Source organism: Callionymus lyra, chromosome 7 (assembly GCF_982586985.1).
Source record: "Callionymus lyra chromosome 7, fCalLyr1.hap1.1, whole genome shotgun sequence".
NCBI classification, from domain to species: domain Eukaryota; kingdom Metazoa; phylum Chordata; class Actinopteri; order Syngnathiformes; family Callionymidae; genus Callionymus; species Callionymus lyra.
In genome coordinates, this window is record NC_141824.1 from 26,847,749 (window position 1) to 26,866,330 (window position 18,582).

Sequence of the window (18,582 nt, forward strand, 5' to 3'; positions counted from 1 at the left end):
TTAGCCTCTTTACTTTTAAAACTATGACCTAAACTTCTGGACCAGTTTCTTTTCATCTCGATGTTTCCGACGGATTGCATTATATACAGCTAATCCTTTCAGGTTTGGTTTATAAAATGTGTGCTCCTGCACTTACTTAATTTATTTACATAATTTCAAGACTTTTCCTTGATAACTTCTAGATCATTGTCATCATGTTTCAAGATGTCCCAACAATATGAAAAGTGCATTATAAATACAGAATAATCGATAAGATTTTTTTCAATAAATAAAATTGCATCTTTTTATTTTATAACATGGTAGAACTTCGATGTTCATTTTAATAACCAAACTAAGAAATTGGACATATGATCATATCTCTGCTCTCCCAGGATGAACAGATGGATAGATTTGACATTTCACCAGTATCATAGCCTCAGACCAAAATGGAAATAATCAATGTCCCAAAAAAACAGAACAAGTCTTCAGGCTATTAATTTAGTTGACATGTTTTATTAAAAATGTGAACACGAGGTCTAAAAAAGTAATTTACACAGTCTGAGTATTAAATACTTTCCTGGTCTCATGTTAAAAAAATTATAGTTTTTTTTCTGTTCAATCTCAGATAACCTCAGGGTTTCTTTAACTGTGTTATTAAACAAGGATTTTAATTTTCTTTCGTAAATGAACAAGGTTAAATAATATCCCCACGTCTGAGAATAATTAGAGAAAAAGGCTTTGGGCTACTGAAAGAATAAAAAGACAGAGAAAAAGAGCAAGTTTTTTTTTATTTTTTATAAAAACAGAGCATGATGTACAGCTTTTCTGGATAGAGCAAGAAAAACAGAAGTGGTTTGATTCCTCATATATATTTATAAATAGACAGGTCATTATCTTTTTTCTTTTTTTTTCCCCCCAAAAAAAAAATCACTCAACATGCAAATCACTGGCCTCTCAGTCGTGAAAACACACAATACAGTCATGGACACACACACACTAGAATGAATATCTGTTACATAAGAAATACAAAAAGATTTACATCTGTGATTCATTCTCACACGCAGCACTCATTAAGAACACTTTTTAAAGTTCGGTTTTCTTTGTGTGTCCAGCAGGATTCGCCGCCGTCGTATCATCCTTAAGCCATTTGTTAAAAACCGCAACTGGGTCAATGTTCCAGTGTTTATGGAAAGAGATGGGCAACTGGTGAGAGAGAAAGTCTCGGGAATAGTCCTCTGGGCGAGCCTGAAAGATGAGATCAGGTTCAATTATTGATACACAGGAGCGGAGAGTCGAGCGGCAGCTGAGTTTGACTTTAATGCGCATTTATAATGGGTCAGAGTTCAGCTCTAAAATATGCATTTTATTGTTCCATCGTCTCCTCTGAAGATGGATTCGTGCAAATATTTCAGTTCATCTGTAAAAATTAGCCGAGATGAAGGAGGCGTGTGGGCTTAATTGGATCCGAGTGCTTTTTCATTTACCTGATAAAAATGTAAGTGACTGGACCTCTGTGTAAAAATAAAAACATGAAGGTTGCTGCGACCAACTACCTGATTCCCAAATAAATAAAACAATTTCCATTAAGATTTCAAACCACCTTGTTGATCATGAAGCATCTCAGGTGGATCTTATCTTGATGAAATCCTATCATAAAATATCTCTGTTATATTTGTGGATATGAATCTTAATGCATACATTTGTCTGAGCTTCTCCTCTACTTTCCTTTTTTTGTGAGCAAAGTAAGTAGGAGTGGATGAACAGATTTAGATTTTCAGGAAGTATTAGAAACAGTCTATAGCTTCAAAGTGATTTGATTTGGTCTCCCCCTCTTCTACTTTTTCCATCCCCCTGTCCGTCTTTTCTCTCCCAGCAGGTCACAGCTTAAGGGTGGTCAAACCAAGTCTGGTTCTGCTCCAGGTTTCTGCCTGTTAAAAATACGTTTTTTTCTGGGCTCTGTCGCTCATTGTGATTCACTGGGACCTGTTTTTCCTCTCGTCTTATATATTATTATTTAAACTGTAAAGTGTCTATTCTATGACTTGATACTTTTAGAAAAATAACAATATAAATATAAATGCCGAGGTGTGCGTGTGCCATCTAAGTACTGCTTCTTATGACTTGTTATTTAAAAAAAAGGGTTAATATGAAGCACTATTGGTTTGTCGCTTTTTATATTTCAGGTTCTCTAGTTTTAGAAGTAGTCGGAAATAGTTAAATAACACATGTCTGGTGTTTTGAAGAAGCTTTTAGTATTCAGTTTATTCATTGAGTTAGACATAAAGGTGTGGAAAATTCCAAAGAAGAATCTCAAGCAACCTGAACCTTTTTCCAAAGCAAGTTGACCGAAATAACCTCTACTTTCTTTCCTTTTTTTTTTCTTTTCGTTTTCAAAGCCTTTTAAATCTCACACTCTTTCTGCTGCCAACAAAGATGGAGGATTGTGACTAGCAGGTAAAAAAGCACTCATCATCATGCATCTCGCGTAAAATATTCACACATTTCTTTGCCTCTGGAACATGAGGATTTCACACTTGCTGATACATCACCTGGTGAAAAAGCGGACTGTGTGTGGCAGGAAGTCCAAGGGCGTTGAGGCACATTCCCAGCACCATGTCGTCCGGTGCATCGTTGCTGTAGCATTTGCAGCCGCTTTTTAGAAGCTGATCAACGGCCTCCTTGCTGAACACCATCCTGCAGCAGGAAGGAGATGAATGGAAAGAGAAGAAATTAAAGCGTTTCACACATTCTTTGGAGGAAGGAAGTATAACCACAGAGCCAAGCATTCCTTTCTGTAACTAGGCTCTCTTTGAAAGATGCTTCCAGAAATATTCAAAGCCTTCCGGTTGAAAAACACCTCCACACAGTTACAGGGATGCATCACTTCTGAGCTGTCAGGTGTGGCAGCGGGTGGAGGATGCCTGACGAGAGGTTTTTCATACTGCTCCAGGATCATCCTTCAGCTGTGACATCAATTTACACACACTTTCCAGTTGACACACAAGAAGCTGCTCCACCACAGTTTCTCATGAGGGATTTATGCATCGTTCACTGTATAAAATAAATGTCCATCTAGGTCTTAGGAGTGTTCAGTGTTGCTTTCCAGCTCGACAGTGATCAATTATACTCCTCCAAGAGCTTCCTGATGAATCTGTCTTTCTTGATATCTTCAACATTTCAAATAAGAAAATGTACTTTTCGTGTTGTATCAGGTGTGTGACACACAGATTTAAGTCCCGCCACATATGGGATTTTTCACCCATTAACGCATCGCCCACGAGCTTCCCTTCCCAGTGTAAGAAGGACAGACATTCGTGATGTGTTTGCGTCAAACTTTGGCGTGATTGATGGCATTCTGCTTGGAAACTACATCATTTAGCAAAATGTGACACCATGCAAAGTCTGGACACATTTGTGTGTTCATTATATGGTTAAAATATGCATAAAAATCTACAAAAAACCAGAGGCAGCAAATGATAATTGCTTGATGATATATTTGGATGCTTACATGCATTCTTAGCTAAAAATAACAGCTAAAAAAGTCCCCATTTTAAACAAGCAAGCTTTATTTTTTACCATTTAAATATTTTTAGAGTGTCGACATGCGAAAACTTGCCCAATTTAATCCCAAAACAGGGACTTAAACACACAAAAGTTCCTCTTTATTTGAATTTGATCACAAAAACCTATTAAATGAAAGCAATGAAATTGAACGAACCTGTATTTAGACACAACAAAATTTAAAGGAAAATAACAAGCAATACAAATCAAAAAGTTTTAAACAAACTTAATAACTTGTAATTTTGTGTTTTCAGTGTGTTACCGTTTTCAGCTATAGTGAGTTTTAAAATGTTGTATTTTCTTGAACACACCAAAGAAATCCTGTTGTCATTGAATGCATCATTGATGTCAGAGGTGCAAAGAAAGTTAACAGACGTCGTGTCTCTTTTACCTCATCTACACATTCATTGTTATGTATAAATAGCCTCTTATGTAGAAAAAGAAATGAGCAGACGCTGGTCTTGAAGCGTCAACCTTTCGCATATAATTGCTTTGCTCTGCCAAGTGAGAACTGAATGACAGCATGTGAAGTAACGAGTAACAAGGCAGATAAACTCAAGGATAACACGTCACTGTTTTGACAAAGTAATTAGTTACAGTCGTTACCGCAAAATCTGAAGTAGTTACTTAGCAATGTGTTACTACCAACACTGGCTTGCATTCAGAAAAGTGTGTCATTAGAAAAGCATCAGTGCTAACGTTCGTAAAGAAAAACTTTAATTATTTTAATGATCAATTCATGAATTCATTTGTAGTGTTTGAAAACATTTCTACACAAGATTATAAAACAAGACCTTGTTTGGGGCAACATTCCTTAAGATGTAGACATCATCTGTTAAGACAAACTCCCTTGGATGTTTTGGATTAAGTCATTTTTAAATAATAAATAAATGAATCAACACCTTGTTGTTCTGAGCAAAAAATACATCATGAATCATCATACTTGTTAGTTTCATACCACAACACCGTGCTATTGCTGAACAACCAGTCCCTAGAAAATAACAGGTTAGTGGCTCTAAGGTTAATGTCCTCATCTGTGTCGACCCATTAAGTGTGTCACAACAAAATTAATAGACTGATGTTTTCCAGGCAATATAAATGTGCAATGAATATAAACTTAATTTAACTCGCACCCTTGACATTTAATTTATCTTACTCGGAGCATTTAAAGCCATTTTCTTTCTTACAACAATGATGCAGCCCATAAAACAAATTCCCCTCGAAGGAGTTTTGCAGCAGCTGAAATGGTTTAATATCCAATTTGCGAATAACACGATTTCATTAAACACTACAGTGACTAAACATCGCGGGTCCCCGAGCATCCATCACTCACCCTCCTCCTCCGGTGATGTAGCTGTAGCCGCCCTGGCTCAGGCCGTAGCCGTACCTCTCGCCGAGACACACCGGTTCAGACGGGTCGTAACAGCTCAGCAGGGTTTGCAGTCTGGGAAGGCTGTGGAGATCATCGCACACCCTTCATCATCACACGCCGACTGTACACTGACAGCCGTGAATAACTGATCTCCCTTTGGCAGGATTACACATCTACACGCTTCCACATGAAGCAGCGACTTGACGGACCTTAAGTGATGCCAGATGGACTTGATTTTATGTTTGGGGAATTGCTGCTTTTGCCTTCTTTTCGGAGGGATGGCCACTCAGCTGCCTTTTTCAAGAATGTTTCCCGAAATATATCTTCCTCTGAATTTCTTCTTGAACAAGCAATGCTGCTGATATCAGTCCTTTGAATGGCAGTTTTATCACATGGATCACTCACTCATATGGGCCAGTAGGAGTTATCGAGTTTTCTACTAGGTGTCTAAGTAATAAGACGCCTCACCAAATCTTTTTGGACGGGCAACGTTTTATTCATTGTAGGTCGAGCATAATTATGGATGGCTTAAAATGGATAACAGGGTTTTGCTGAGTTTAGTGAGTCAGTGACTTACTTAATTTATTTTTTTTGTTAATGATGCTATGACAGTTATTAATACGTTTGTGGATGGCTGTGTCACAGGTAACAATAATCAAATTACAAGACTCTATCATGATGCCTCACCAATCCATCACTTGCCTTGGAAAAACAAAGCCGGACAACTGAGCAGAAACAAGCTATTACAGTTACGGCAATGCAGGTAACTTGGCCAAGCACCTTCCAGCATATGAAGGAGGATACATGAAATAAGTATAAGTAAATAAATAAATGTATAAATACACAACTAAATGTATAAATAAATAAATAAATGTCTGAATAGAATACTTCAGATTTTTTTTATCTTTGTTGAAGAACCATGCTTTTCTGTATATATATGTATATACACAGACACACATTTATTCATACGTTTTGACTTTTATTTATTTATGTATTTATACATTTCGTATTTTATTTATTCATGTATTTATACATTTTGTCTTTTATTTATTTCGACACTTTGTTGGGTGTATGAAAATTAAATGGGCAGGCCTAATCTTTCTGAAGCAGCCTCATGAAAGAAGTCTGTGGATCTCCTACTTAAAACGGTACAACACCTTTGATTTATCATTGGAGGTTTATACTTTCACACCACCAGCTCATATGGCTCATAGAAGGAGCCTCTGGACCCAGAACTCCGGGTTCGAGCCCCTGTTACTGATTATACTCTTTACCCAAATTAAAAATGAAATTATTATTGCGACAGACTGGCGTCCTGTCCAGGGTGTCGCCTGCCTCTCGCCCTATGATTCTGGGATAGGCTCCAGTCTCCCCGAGACCCCGACCCTGTGATAAAGCGGTTGTCAATGAATGAATGAATAAATTAAATTAAAATGTAATATTTAATTTAATTTAAAATGTAATCTTATTGTGATGCAGCTATTTATATATTTTGACATTAGCAACAATTATAGACATTGATTTTTTTAAGACATTGTTTATATTCATAATTGACACCAGAGAGTTTATTCTGAAGAATGTACTACCTGAGTATTTATAAGCTTTGTTAGACTTGAGGAGAGACATAACATTGTGGTTTCCTCACCCTGCTGTCCAGGAAATAAATCACTTGTGTACTCTGATCACAAGAGCAATGTAGTTAACAGGACACAAATGTAAACGCAGTAAAACCAAACACATTTTACACAATATTTGCTGGTCTGTGATCTAATCTAATTCCACATCTATATCAGCGCTGATCATAGATCATTAGCAATAGCATGAACACGTTCGATCAGGATTATCCAAACTAAGCGGTGAAGCTATGATGATGCTCGTCAAGGCAGTAGTAGTTGATCCGATGCCATGGCTGTAACACATCACTGCTTTAGACTGATGTTCGACCAGACTACTTAACTTGCATACTGACAACAAAATGTCGAAATAAATAAAAGACAAAATGTATAAATACAAAAATAAATACATGTTGAAATAACAAAATAAATAAATAATTAAATTTCAAAATAAATAAAACCTTTATTTATTTATGCATTTAATTATGTTTTTATACATTTGTACATTTAGATATACTTTGTCATTTATTGTCCTTCATACCGGCATACCTCATTCAACGTTGGTTGATATCATTGTACACTGCATACAGTGTAGACTGTTAGTGGGGTGCCATGGTAAGGGTGATAACAGAAGGTGTATTGGGAGTCTACTTGCCAATATAACTGGTTAAAATCTACTCTTTAAAAGGTCATTCAATGGGTTCAATCAATACCTGATCAGTGTGTCGTCGTCAACAATGAGGAGCCACTTGGTCTTAGGGACGTTCCCGCTTTGGAATCTTCTCAGGATTGCAAAAGTTTTCCCGCAGTGGCCTGCCAATGTAGAAAAACGCAAATTGATTGGCTGTTCAATTTAATCGTGTATTGACCGGGGGCTGAATTCAGGTCCACAGGGATAATTGACCCTGTTAGCGGAAGAGCGGGCTAAGTAGTTATTTTCATGCAGACACACGGCTGCTCCAGCCCACAAACAGAACAAATGCTCTGCAACCACAGCAATAAACCATTAAAGTTACAGGGATAAGAAAACAGTCAAACTTAAATATTTCCAAAACAGCCGCACTTTAACCCAGAACCCAAGCATCTCATCGTTATAACTCAACTTAATTCTGCGGTAAAATCAATTTCATAGTCTCTGAGGCTCCCGCAGATTTCAAACGAGTCGCCATTTAAATCCTTTTACTCATATAATAACTTTACCTTGAGGGCAGCAAAAGAAGCAAATGTAAACACTGGGTCTGGGAGAAGGATGAAGCAGGCTGGTGACACTAGGGAGGATGGGTTCAATATTTGCTGACAAGGAGGCCAGCATAAATATATTTAATCGGACTTGTGAGGAGATCTGTTGTAGAATGAATAACACACACTATTTTTTCGTATTTAAACTGGTGAATGAGCTTTTTTTATTTACAAAGGATAATTAAAAAATAAATAAATAATTGTGTATTTTAATAATGTAAAATATTACAAAATCACTTTTAACTTAACTTTTTTTTTAAATAAGTGTAGCATTAACTAGTGATAGTATTTTAATTTATATTTATTTTTAACAATCATTAAGAATTTGATAGTTACTATGTTTGCTATCTCTGCAAAAATAGGTTAGCATTGGGCAAAACATTTTTCAGTCAAAACTCTCAAACCAAATTGCAAAAAACATCGCAAGTTCTGATGTTATCACTAATATAACTGGAATGGATATATTTTAACAGAATTTTATCGTATCAAAATTGACATGGTTAGCTATTTCTTTTTCGTTTCTTTTGCTTCCTGGTTAGCGTCTACAATAGTAGATCTGTAGTTTACATTTAGCATTTAGACTTTTCATGTTCAATATTTAACTAAATTTGTTGTCAATAAAAGTTTATGCTTACACTGAATATTCAAATCTCATTATAATTTTTCCTTTTTTAAATTGGTTTACAAACAAACATTCTTGATTTGACAAAGATTAGTTAGCAATTGTTAGCATTCAACCATGTGTGTCGTTTGCAGTGTCATAAAAGTGGGAAGAACTGTTTTAAAACTACAGTGGTTAAAAAAATCGAACCTCTTTTTCCTTTATAAAACAAGATTGACTTTGTTAGTAAAGACTCTCTGTTGTTTTGTTTTTGACTAAGAAACTGACTTTTTATGTACAATATATATATTCACTTGCATTTGCTTATTATTGTAATATAACATACATTTTTTGGTGAGTATAAAAGTAGATTTTTATCGTCACACCTTTTCCATTGTGCATGTGTTGTATGTAAGATTGTGACACATTTTAATTCATTGTTTGACTTTGTTTAGGTTTCAGGCTACAGCAAATAACCTGTTAGCCACTATATCTCCTTTAGATCCTTTTTTTCATCTTCAGTTGAAATATTCCGACATCAAACACATCATTTTTTATACCTTTCGCCAATGTAGCAGAGGCTCCCTGACATTTCAATGAGAGGAATTGTCCACAAGAGCTTTGAGTGCAAACTAAAGTGACTGTCTGCGCGCTGACATCTCAAAGAAATAATACAGCGCTGTTGGCATGAAGTGCCAGGACGATCAAACTTCTGCTCAGGCTTGTCTGACATGACCGCCAGATGGAACAAAATGTTCTGCCAGCTCTAGAAAAATAGCAGAGGTGTACTTGCTGATGACGAAAAAAAAAACAAGGATCCGGTGGAAAGATAGCGGATGACAATTGAGATTTCTACACACCATCATGGCTAAAGCCGAGACATTGAAATCTCTGGAGGCAACAACGAATACTGTTTTATTTATAAGGCCACAATGTGTTTTTTTCACAGCTGTTTGAATACAAAATAAGAGAGGACACCTTGAACCGCTGACAGGAATACAATGCTGGATTTTGGATTTCCCAGTGAAATATGTCACGTTGTAGGAGCTGAGTTGAGTGACACACCTGAGAAGATTCTGCTTCCATCTCTGTGCTGGATCAGGTATCAAAAATATGCAATGAAAGTGTGAAAATGACACGAAAGGCAATAGACGTGTGACAATGACGAACAGAAACACATTTTGCCATGAAGCAACTTTTTACTGGGGTTAACCTTGGATTTCGGCATCTTTCATCACCTTTTTCCGCCATTTTAATTTTTCGCTCTGACTTGCAGCATATAAGCACACGAGGCAACTGGGAATGAATCACAAATCCATGAAAGTCAGTTTAATCTAGTTGAACAGTGACTTCTAACCACTGCATTGTGGGAATGTTTATTTGTTCAAGCCTCAAATGAACTGCCTGTCCAGGTGACTTATGTGATTGACAGACACCCCTATACTGCAGATACTAAATATAAGATTATGTAAAATGAACAGAAATGGTTTACAAAAAAAAACAAAATAGGTAAATGATGAAGGCATTAAGACTTAATTCTCCCTTACATAATATCCAATACAAATGGTTTAAATTAGTAAAAGGGCGATATTGTTATTTTCAAGGGTATTATTCCCATCGTTTAGTCTCCTTACAATGAGCAGACATTTGAAAATCTCTGTTACTGAGTATGAAACACGTTTAAATTTCATCGACATTTGACGACTGAGAGTTGAGAGCTAATTACAGCCCATTATTTAATCATGTGTTATCAACTTGCAGCTTTCAAGACGACTCTGAGTCCATTATCAAAGGTAATTATACATTTTTAGCTCAAAGACATGCCATCTGTAGAAGTTTGATTAAGATTTCTCTATTAAAACGTTCAATGCTCAAAATGTTCTGGATTGGACTTCATCTTTAGACAAACAGACTGACAGGTAAAATGAGCCTTCAAGGTAGATTTTTTTTCATGACAGATGGGATCAGTCTTTAGAGATATCCTCAGTGATGTATAATTTATCGCTGAGGAAAGCAAAGAGAGGAGAAACTTACTCAGGAAGGTCACAAGGACATTTGTTGATTTGAAAAAATGAGCAGTTAACTGTAGCACCTTCCGCTCTCGGGTTTTTTTTGGCTTCTTTCTTATAAAAAATAAAGTCTTTACGATGCCACAAATACAATTTTGTTTGCTTTCAGGTCAAATTAAAGTACCTACAAAGTCAAATCTACTTGGAAAAAAAACCCCCCACCACACACGGAAATGTGTTCTAAAAGAAACAAAAATGTTTTCATTGAATAAACCTCAAACAAAAGTCTTCAGTCGAGGCTTAAACCCTCCATGGCTTCCTGACTCACCTTGATTTAGAATTGGATCATTTGTTCCTAACAACCCATTAAGTTATGACGGGTGGTCTAGTTAGTGAGTTATTCTTGTTAGTGTCTTGTGGCAATAATAAACACAAGGAAAGGGTCTTGTAAATGACACACACCAAGAAAAAAAAAGAAAAAAGTAAAGTACTAAACTACTTTGTATAGCTTTTTAATATGAACATGAAGTCCATTTGTAGTGATTTCACATAAACTTGTAGAACACATCAATCTACACATCTAATTTTTAGTTTTTTTTTTTTTGTTTCAATAATGTCCTTGGTCTGATTATTAAAATTGTGCCAATAAAATCAAACTTATCTTACTAGCCAAGCCAAAATTGTCTAACTAGTTGAACTGATTGTTCATTGTGTTGAACAATGTCATTGGTCTGATTATTAAAATTGTGCCAATAAAATCAAAACACTTCATGTATTTAATCCTGCTGTCCTCAAAACACCAAAGTGGCAATTGATGGCAGGCTGAGCCAATTAATACCTTTAGTAATCTGAACTTCTCAAACTGGTTGAGCTAAACTTCTCTAACTAGTCGAGCCGAACTTCTCTAAGTAGTCAAGCCGAACTTCTCTAACTAGTCGAGCCAAACATCTCTAACTAGTCGAGGGCTTGTCTAACTAAAGCCAGATCTTTACAAAAGTTGCTTACAGCCAATATAATGTAAATAAAGTTGAAAACATACTTTTATTAAAGGAATAAATACAAACAACTAAGCAAGATTTTACAAGATTAATGTTATTAAATTAACCCGATTTCACCGAAAGAACATAAATCCTGATTAATGAAAGTTAACAAGTTGTTTAACTCTCTCTGCTTGAAAAGTAAATGGACTCTGGCTGTGTTAATTCACACCTCCCACCTTGAAAATACACAGTCCACAGTAGGGTTTTTTCAGCACTAAGCAGACACAGATAACACAAAGCATGATAACACCTAAGAAATAATAACTCACGGTCAGATTCTCAGGCACCAAGAAAAACTGCACTTAATTAAATGTATGTTAGTGTCTGTAACCACTGTCTGGAGGCAGAGAGGTGTAGAAACTGTTGTGTGTTAGCACCATCAGCCAGAAGACTGTCGCAGAGGGAAGACACTTTCTAATAGCAATCCTCCTGAGCTGCGAGTGACTGATGGCAAATGCATCATCCCATTAAGGTGCCACATAAAAGGTCTTAGGTGGCACCTTTTTTCCCCCAAACAGCCATTAGACTGTTAAAGAATATGCAGCAAAGTAGAAGCTGCTGCAGAGAACCAGAGTCCTCACACTGATATGAACCCTTCACATGTTTGCGGGATAAAGCTTGGAATGAAAATCTAAAATAAGACATGAGCTGTAAAACTCCCTATTTTTTCAACATTACTTTGCGTATTTGTGTATTACAGGTTTAATAACACAACATTATACCTGTATTGTAGGACTTAATAACATGGTCAGAACTCTAGATTGACATGAAGAAGTTTTCTAATTGCTTACATTTATAAGAACCTATTCAACTTTGATTATAGAAGTGAATTACATTGGTTCATGTGAAACTATGGAACTTAAATTTTAAATGGCCAAATGGGTATACATTTTTTCCAGATAAAATAAAAGTTTTACGGTGATTTGAAAACACATGTCACTCAAATAACAATCTATCAATTTCAATTTTCAATTCAATGATCATTTAAGCATAAAAAGAAAAAATAATAAGCAGCTGATGAACATTTAAAAAGAGCTTTGATGATTTTACAGTCAGGAAGTCACGTTTAAACAGCTTTTTTTGTTAAATCTCTGACTTTCCTTCCACTAAGCTGGTGAGGTTTGATGTGAAGAAATGATCAAGGAAAAGTCTGGAGTCTACAAAACGTTGAAGGCACATACCTCGTTCAGTATTTGGTATGCCTAGATCGATTGTTGGTATGACGGGGTCTTCATGGTCACTGTAGTACTCCATATAAAATGCATCTTTTTCCCAAGTCTTCTTTATCACGGGGACTGCAGAGGAAGAGGAAATGTTGGAGTGTTTGTGATTTTATAGAATTATTCTCTTTGATCCAACTGTAACAGTCCCTTGTCAGAACCTCACTCTCACATTGTACAACTAACTTCAATGTTAACACTTGATTCACGAATCTGGACCTTCAGGGAGAAGACAGGACAGAATGCGGAAAACTTTACTTTATTCAAGCACTGTGAAGAAGTATATTAAACTGAAAGAAAAATTCAAGGCCCAATGTCATTCCTCGGTATGAAAAACAAAATCAGTTTTCTTCAAGGTGCTGTGCAGCTCCAAGGCCATGAGTTGATCCTTCAGTCTTTTACAAGAATATGGCTGTTGTCTTTATAAGTAACTATATATAAGATACATATTTAATTAAAAGATGAAAATAACACTTAAGTGTCTCATTTCTATCTTCGACATTCATCAATTCCCTTGAGCAATGGACTAAGGTAAATGCAGGTGAAGAAGAGAGTGCAGTCAGGGTGGACTGGATTCACTTCTTAACCTTAAATCACTTGATCCTCATCTTTTTCTCTCTTATCCATACATTATAAATATAATCCTCCGAAAAGTATTCATGCTTTTTTATATAAAACATCAACATGATGTATCCTTATTTTTCTAATATATATTTTTTATATTGTATGATTATATTTCTGATATATTTGTACATTTACTTTTACTTAACGCAGATTATTTAATGTACTGAATGTATGTTTTAAAAAAGTTCCTATTATGATAAGTATGTCTTCTATATATTTAAAGTAGCTAAAATACCCTCCACTGCAATTGTATGGAAATCCTCCTTGAACATCGTTGAAAAAAGGTTTTCATTTTATAGAAATTGGACACATTTGAATTTTAAGGGTGGTCTTCTGCCTGCTTCTGCCTCTTACAAAAGTAGCAATCATTTTTTAATATTCATTATGTGGAGATTCTCTCAACACGCACACAAATAACACACTATATTATTTATATACTGTATAGAATGGAACTCTCAAGAAGGGTAGGTGTTCTTCAAAACAATTAATCTGTTTCCCAGTATTGTGCAACAAGTGACTTTTGAATAAATGCTACATTATATTTATGTTTTATCTGGGTGTGAACAACATTCTAAGCATATAGCATTCTATATGTATAATGCATTTTCAAAGACAAAAAAACCCTCTTATTTGAAGACTTTTATCATGACAAGAATTATGAAAACATTTAGGTCACAGGAAAATTAAAACCTGTGTCAGAGAAAAGCCGACGCATCTGCCTGCATAGAAACATTCACAAAACCTAGGAGAAGAAAAACAGTCGTTCCCTGACTTGATGAATTAGTCATCTCGCTCTTCCATGTCTAATGCTTATTTATTCACGCTCACCTTTGATATATAAATCTAATATTCATCGTCACCTTGTCTACAGTGAAAACCGATAATGGCTTCCTGGCTGAGGGCACGACAATTTCAGTAATTAACACAATTACTCATCAAAGACGCTGTATGAATTTATGCTGTTAATCGTGCCAGGGATTGACTAAGGTGGCACTTTTATGTGGTTCACAGAGAAGCACGTTCACAGTGGAAAGCTTAATAGCAGGCAGGAGCTGTTAAGAGCTGAATGTCACTGTAGTAGTCGCACAACATCTGCACAGTAGTTTGGTCATCATTAAAAATCTTCAGTTTAACTAGAGCTGGATGAAAACACTTTTAGTCAGAAAGGTCGAACAAGAGGACAGAAGTACGATCGTGCTGAAGATAAAATGAAGTGACCCCCCCTGAGAGGATGACTCACCTCTTTCCTTGTGAAACTTCCCACACGTTTTCACGGCAACAAATATTTCTTCTTTGCTTACAGGAGCTCCCTTTGAGGATATAAAAAAAGTGTTAATAGATGCCACAAGCTGTTTAATTCTAAATGACATTACATTTCAATTTATGCGTTAAAAGTTAGAGTCTCCAGCTGAGAGTTAAAGGCTGTTGCAAAATATCATCACAAGACACTTTCTGCGACACATGCACATGAATCAATCAACATTTGATAAACTTTACATATTATTATCATTTGCTATAATATGTGTATGTATGTAAATGGCGTAGTGGTTAGCACAGGTGTGAGTATACGTTATTGTTTTTTTTTCCTCTGTGTACACTGTGACAGACTAGCCTCCTGTTCAGGGTGTCCCTTGCCCCTCGCCCCAAGTAGCTATGACTAAGCGGTAAACAAGTTAACTAATGAATTCTTATGATTTATTTAAATACTGCTATTATATACACCAAGCATGTTGATGTGCCTTGATTTTAGTTTAGATTTTTTGTTCATTCGTAAATAAATCTGTTAAAATTGTGCTATCGATGAGTCGTTCCTTTTTCGGGAAGATACATTTCAATATGTGGAGATTTTGACTGAGCAATCACAAAACAAATATATATATATATATATATATATAAAAAAATATTATATATATATAAAATGATGTAAATGAGATAATGAAAACATTTTTAAAACAGCATGTTTTATCAGCTATTTCATGCAATTCAGAAAGATGTGCAGGAATTTCAGGCATTTTTGTTTAAAAAAAAACGCGTTTGCTTCAACTCGTGAGAGTTGCAGACATTCTTTTCGGAGTTATTCAGGAAGGACCTCAGTTTATAAATATCTTAGTGGATCTTTTATTTCTATCTTAGGTAAAGTTTTCAAAATAAAACTCTTAAGTAAAGCAAGACATCCCAGAAGGAGCTGACCAAATGACCAATGCCTGGTTTGTGAAACATAACCCGCACATCAGACAGTTCTATGAACTGTCGCGGGACATGTTCAAATTAAAGCTTAAGCAGACTTTTCAGAGGTTTTCCTCTCTGTGATCAGACATGTCTTGAGGAACACACATTTTTCTAAAGGCACCATCGCATGATAAATGTGTATGTAAACAGAGAACACTTTATTTCAATGTAATTTACCTGTGTGTGTGCACATCGTCATCAATACTCTTTTTGAAGTTACTGATTTGCGTTTTTTTTTCTTGTCAAACTTCATCTTAAGATGTTTTTAACAAGCCCCTGGTCGACTCTGTTATTCAACTATTCGTGTTAATATCCGTGTCTGTAAAATATAAACATTTTTATCGCAACATGAACTAATTTACAACATTGTGGGATCCATGCAAGTAATGGTTAATATTAATAAAAAGTAACTTGAAATCCAGTTTAAATTCACCTTTTATGCTCATCACCTAAAGGGGAATCTCAGGTTCAGGTTCATTTGAATATAAGTAAAATATTTAAATTCAGACGCAGAAAGGGATTTACACAATTGCACTGAATTCCACATTGATTGAGATGTGCAAAGGATGTGCTTGGATTCATCTAAATATTTTTGTGCTTGCATCCATTTTCTGGATCTCAGTGTAAGCCTGTTATTTGTAGAAAATCCTGTTTTTTAGCTGGTGTGTTAGAACTAGAAACACTTCTGAACTGATGTCGCTTCATTCATGGTTTTAACAATAAAAATGAAAAAAAAAAAAATTAAACCACTTTCTGTCTCATTTTCTTACTCAATAAAAACTCTAAACACCTTCATCTTCTAAGTGAGCTCACCACTCACCACTGCAGCTGATGTATGCATTTCACACATCATTGAAATCCCCTTGTTTTCCACTCAAAGAAACCAAATTAATTTGCCTGGTTTTAATCGCACTGTGTTTTTGCACTAGTAGTGATTGCACTGTGAATCCTGGATCCAATCCCATCTTGGCAAAGAAATGTTCCTTAGGTTAGCTAAAATATCTACAGGGATTGTCCGAGATCAACCACTGAATTCACTTACGCTTCCGACACTAGCTAGCTCTGACCGCAGAACATTCCTACCTGTTATTAGGCTTGAAGTGCCTGGCAAACCAGTGACGAGGTGTAAAACCTGAACCTCCATCTCACATGCAGATGACTCCTAAAATAGAAGTCAAGTGCCAAATGGAGCTTTACTCTTTCAGTCAAACGAGAGGTATGAGTGCGAGTACGAAGCCTTCCAGTGCAGCTCCTTTCCTCTAATATGATACAAAACTTGACACATGGGGAAGCGTTAAATGTCTTCGTGACAGGGAAAGCAACAGAAGCCATCTTTTAACTCATAGCTTATGATGCTTGAATAAGTGCTGGCTGATGAGGGTGACGCTTCATTAAGTCTGTAACTAAAAGTGTTTAGAGATTAGAACCTCCAGGCTGAACAAACGCATGCATGTGGGATGTTGAGAGGTTGACAGCTGAGCTTGAAATGTTTGTGTTACACCCAAACTGTTTGAAAATATTTTAACAGGTAGATGATGATGTGAAAGTCTTGAGAAATGTCTTGTGCGAGATGATTTAAAGGGAAACACAGTGGAAAGTGGAAACGGGACATGTTTCGTGGGGCGACTCAGCCGGTACAGAAGACCATTCCTGTCATTTTCACTGATAATGAAAAGTAAAGATGGAGGGTGACACTCACACACAGTGGAGGCTCGCTGCTCAGACCGGTGGCGCAGTGTTGGGTCTGCAGAGAATCCTCTGGCTCCGTGCACAGCTCTGGTACGGCCGTGAGATGAGGACCATGTCCGTTGTCCCAGATGTACAAGGCCACCTAAACAAAGACATTGATTGATCAAGTTGACAAGTCTCATCAGATTAATCTTCCTAATCACATAATGAAACATTTGTTGATAATAAGTAACTAACTAGGCTCAAGCATTTCTTAACCCTTGTGTAATTTCAGGGTCAAGGTGACCCGAAGGTCTGAAAACAAATGAGCCAGCAAAAACAAGGGATACTACCACATCATTTGTTTGTGGGCCTTTGGGTCACCTTGACCCTGGGAAAACATAATCACTTTGGAACATATCATTTCTATTTTTTTTAATTACTTTGTTGAAAGTCTTTGAATGTTGCAGTGAATTCTGGGTCTTCAAGTGTGTAGGAGTACCTTTATCAACTATAATAGTAGACATGACTGGATAAAGTTTGTGACCATTAATTGAGTTTCAAATATTACTATATTATTGTTACTGTAATATTGTTTGACTTTCCTTAAACAGTTTTATTTTATGTTCTTTTTTTATAAATATATATTTTTAAGAAACAGGATTTTGTTTAAACCGGTGTGTCTCAGAAAAAATGATGAGGAAATATTTTTCCCAACAAGCTATTATCATGTGAGGAAAGATAATATAAAAGATGGTGATGACGAATAGAAACGAGACAAAAAAAATAGGCTAAAATATGTATGATGGTTAAAACGAGAGGAGACTTTATTTTGTTTAACAAAATGAAAACTCTCTGCATCCATATGACACTGGCGAGTTGCATTTACAGAAAAACAAATCATTAACTATAATGAATAATTAAATGAAAATCCACTGAAAAAAGAAATTAAGAGAGAGTGTGTCTTTAGCTGGAATGTGAACACAATGTTCTTGGGTCTATAAAGTAACAACAAAACAATCATAAAAACCCTTTTTTTCTCCAATGTTTTATCCTGCAAAAAGCTCTCATAATGATGGGTAAAAATAAGCACCAATTTAAAAAAGACAGAGACTGCTGCCTAACACCAAACTCCATCTATCCCCATAGTTTATTAACATTTCTACGGAAGGAAATGTGATGAAAAGTCCAACATGACATTTACCACAGTCACATGGGCTGGCAACCAGCTTTTTTAACTTGAGATTTTGATACAACAGATGTCGCCTGAAATGTGTGCAGATGTTGGCATTTTCTCAATTGATACTAGTGTTTCTTGAGAATGGCCTAAAAAGGCATCAAATGGATTAATTGAAATTCAATTAGAATGTGGTACAATCTGTGAATGTGAATTTCCAGGAGATTAATATAATCTAGAATCCATTTGT

General features: G+C 35.9%; 1 protein-coding gene across 1 annotated transcript in view; it reads right to left on the reverse strand.

The window, feature by feature from the left end:
* Positions 1–748: 748 nt before the first annotated feature.
* The window catches only part of b3glcta (beta 3-glucosyltransferase a), a gene marked incomplete in the record, with an annotated part of 76,419 nt that continues 58,585 nt past the window's right edge, over positions 749–18,582 (reverse strand). The window contains 7 exon segments of the mRNA XM_087795580.1: positions 749–1,224; positions 2,529–2,673; positions 4,874–4,993; positions 7,239–7,338; positions 12,596–12,709; positions 14,499–14,568; positions 17,187–17,318. Coding sequence (XP_087651706.1) covers positions 1,063–1,224; positions 2,529–2,673; positions 4,874–4,993; positions 7,239–7,338; positions 12,596–12,709; positions 14,499–14,568; positions 17,187–17,318 — 843 coding nt within the window.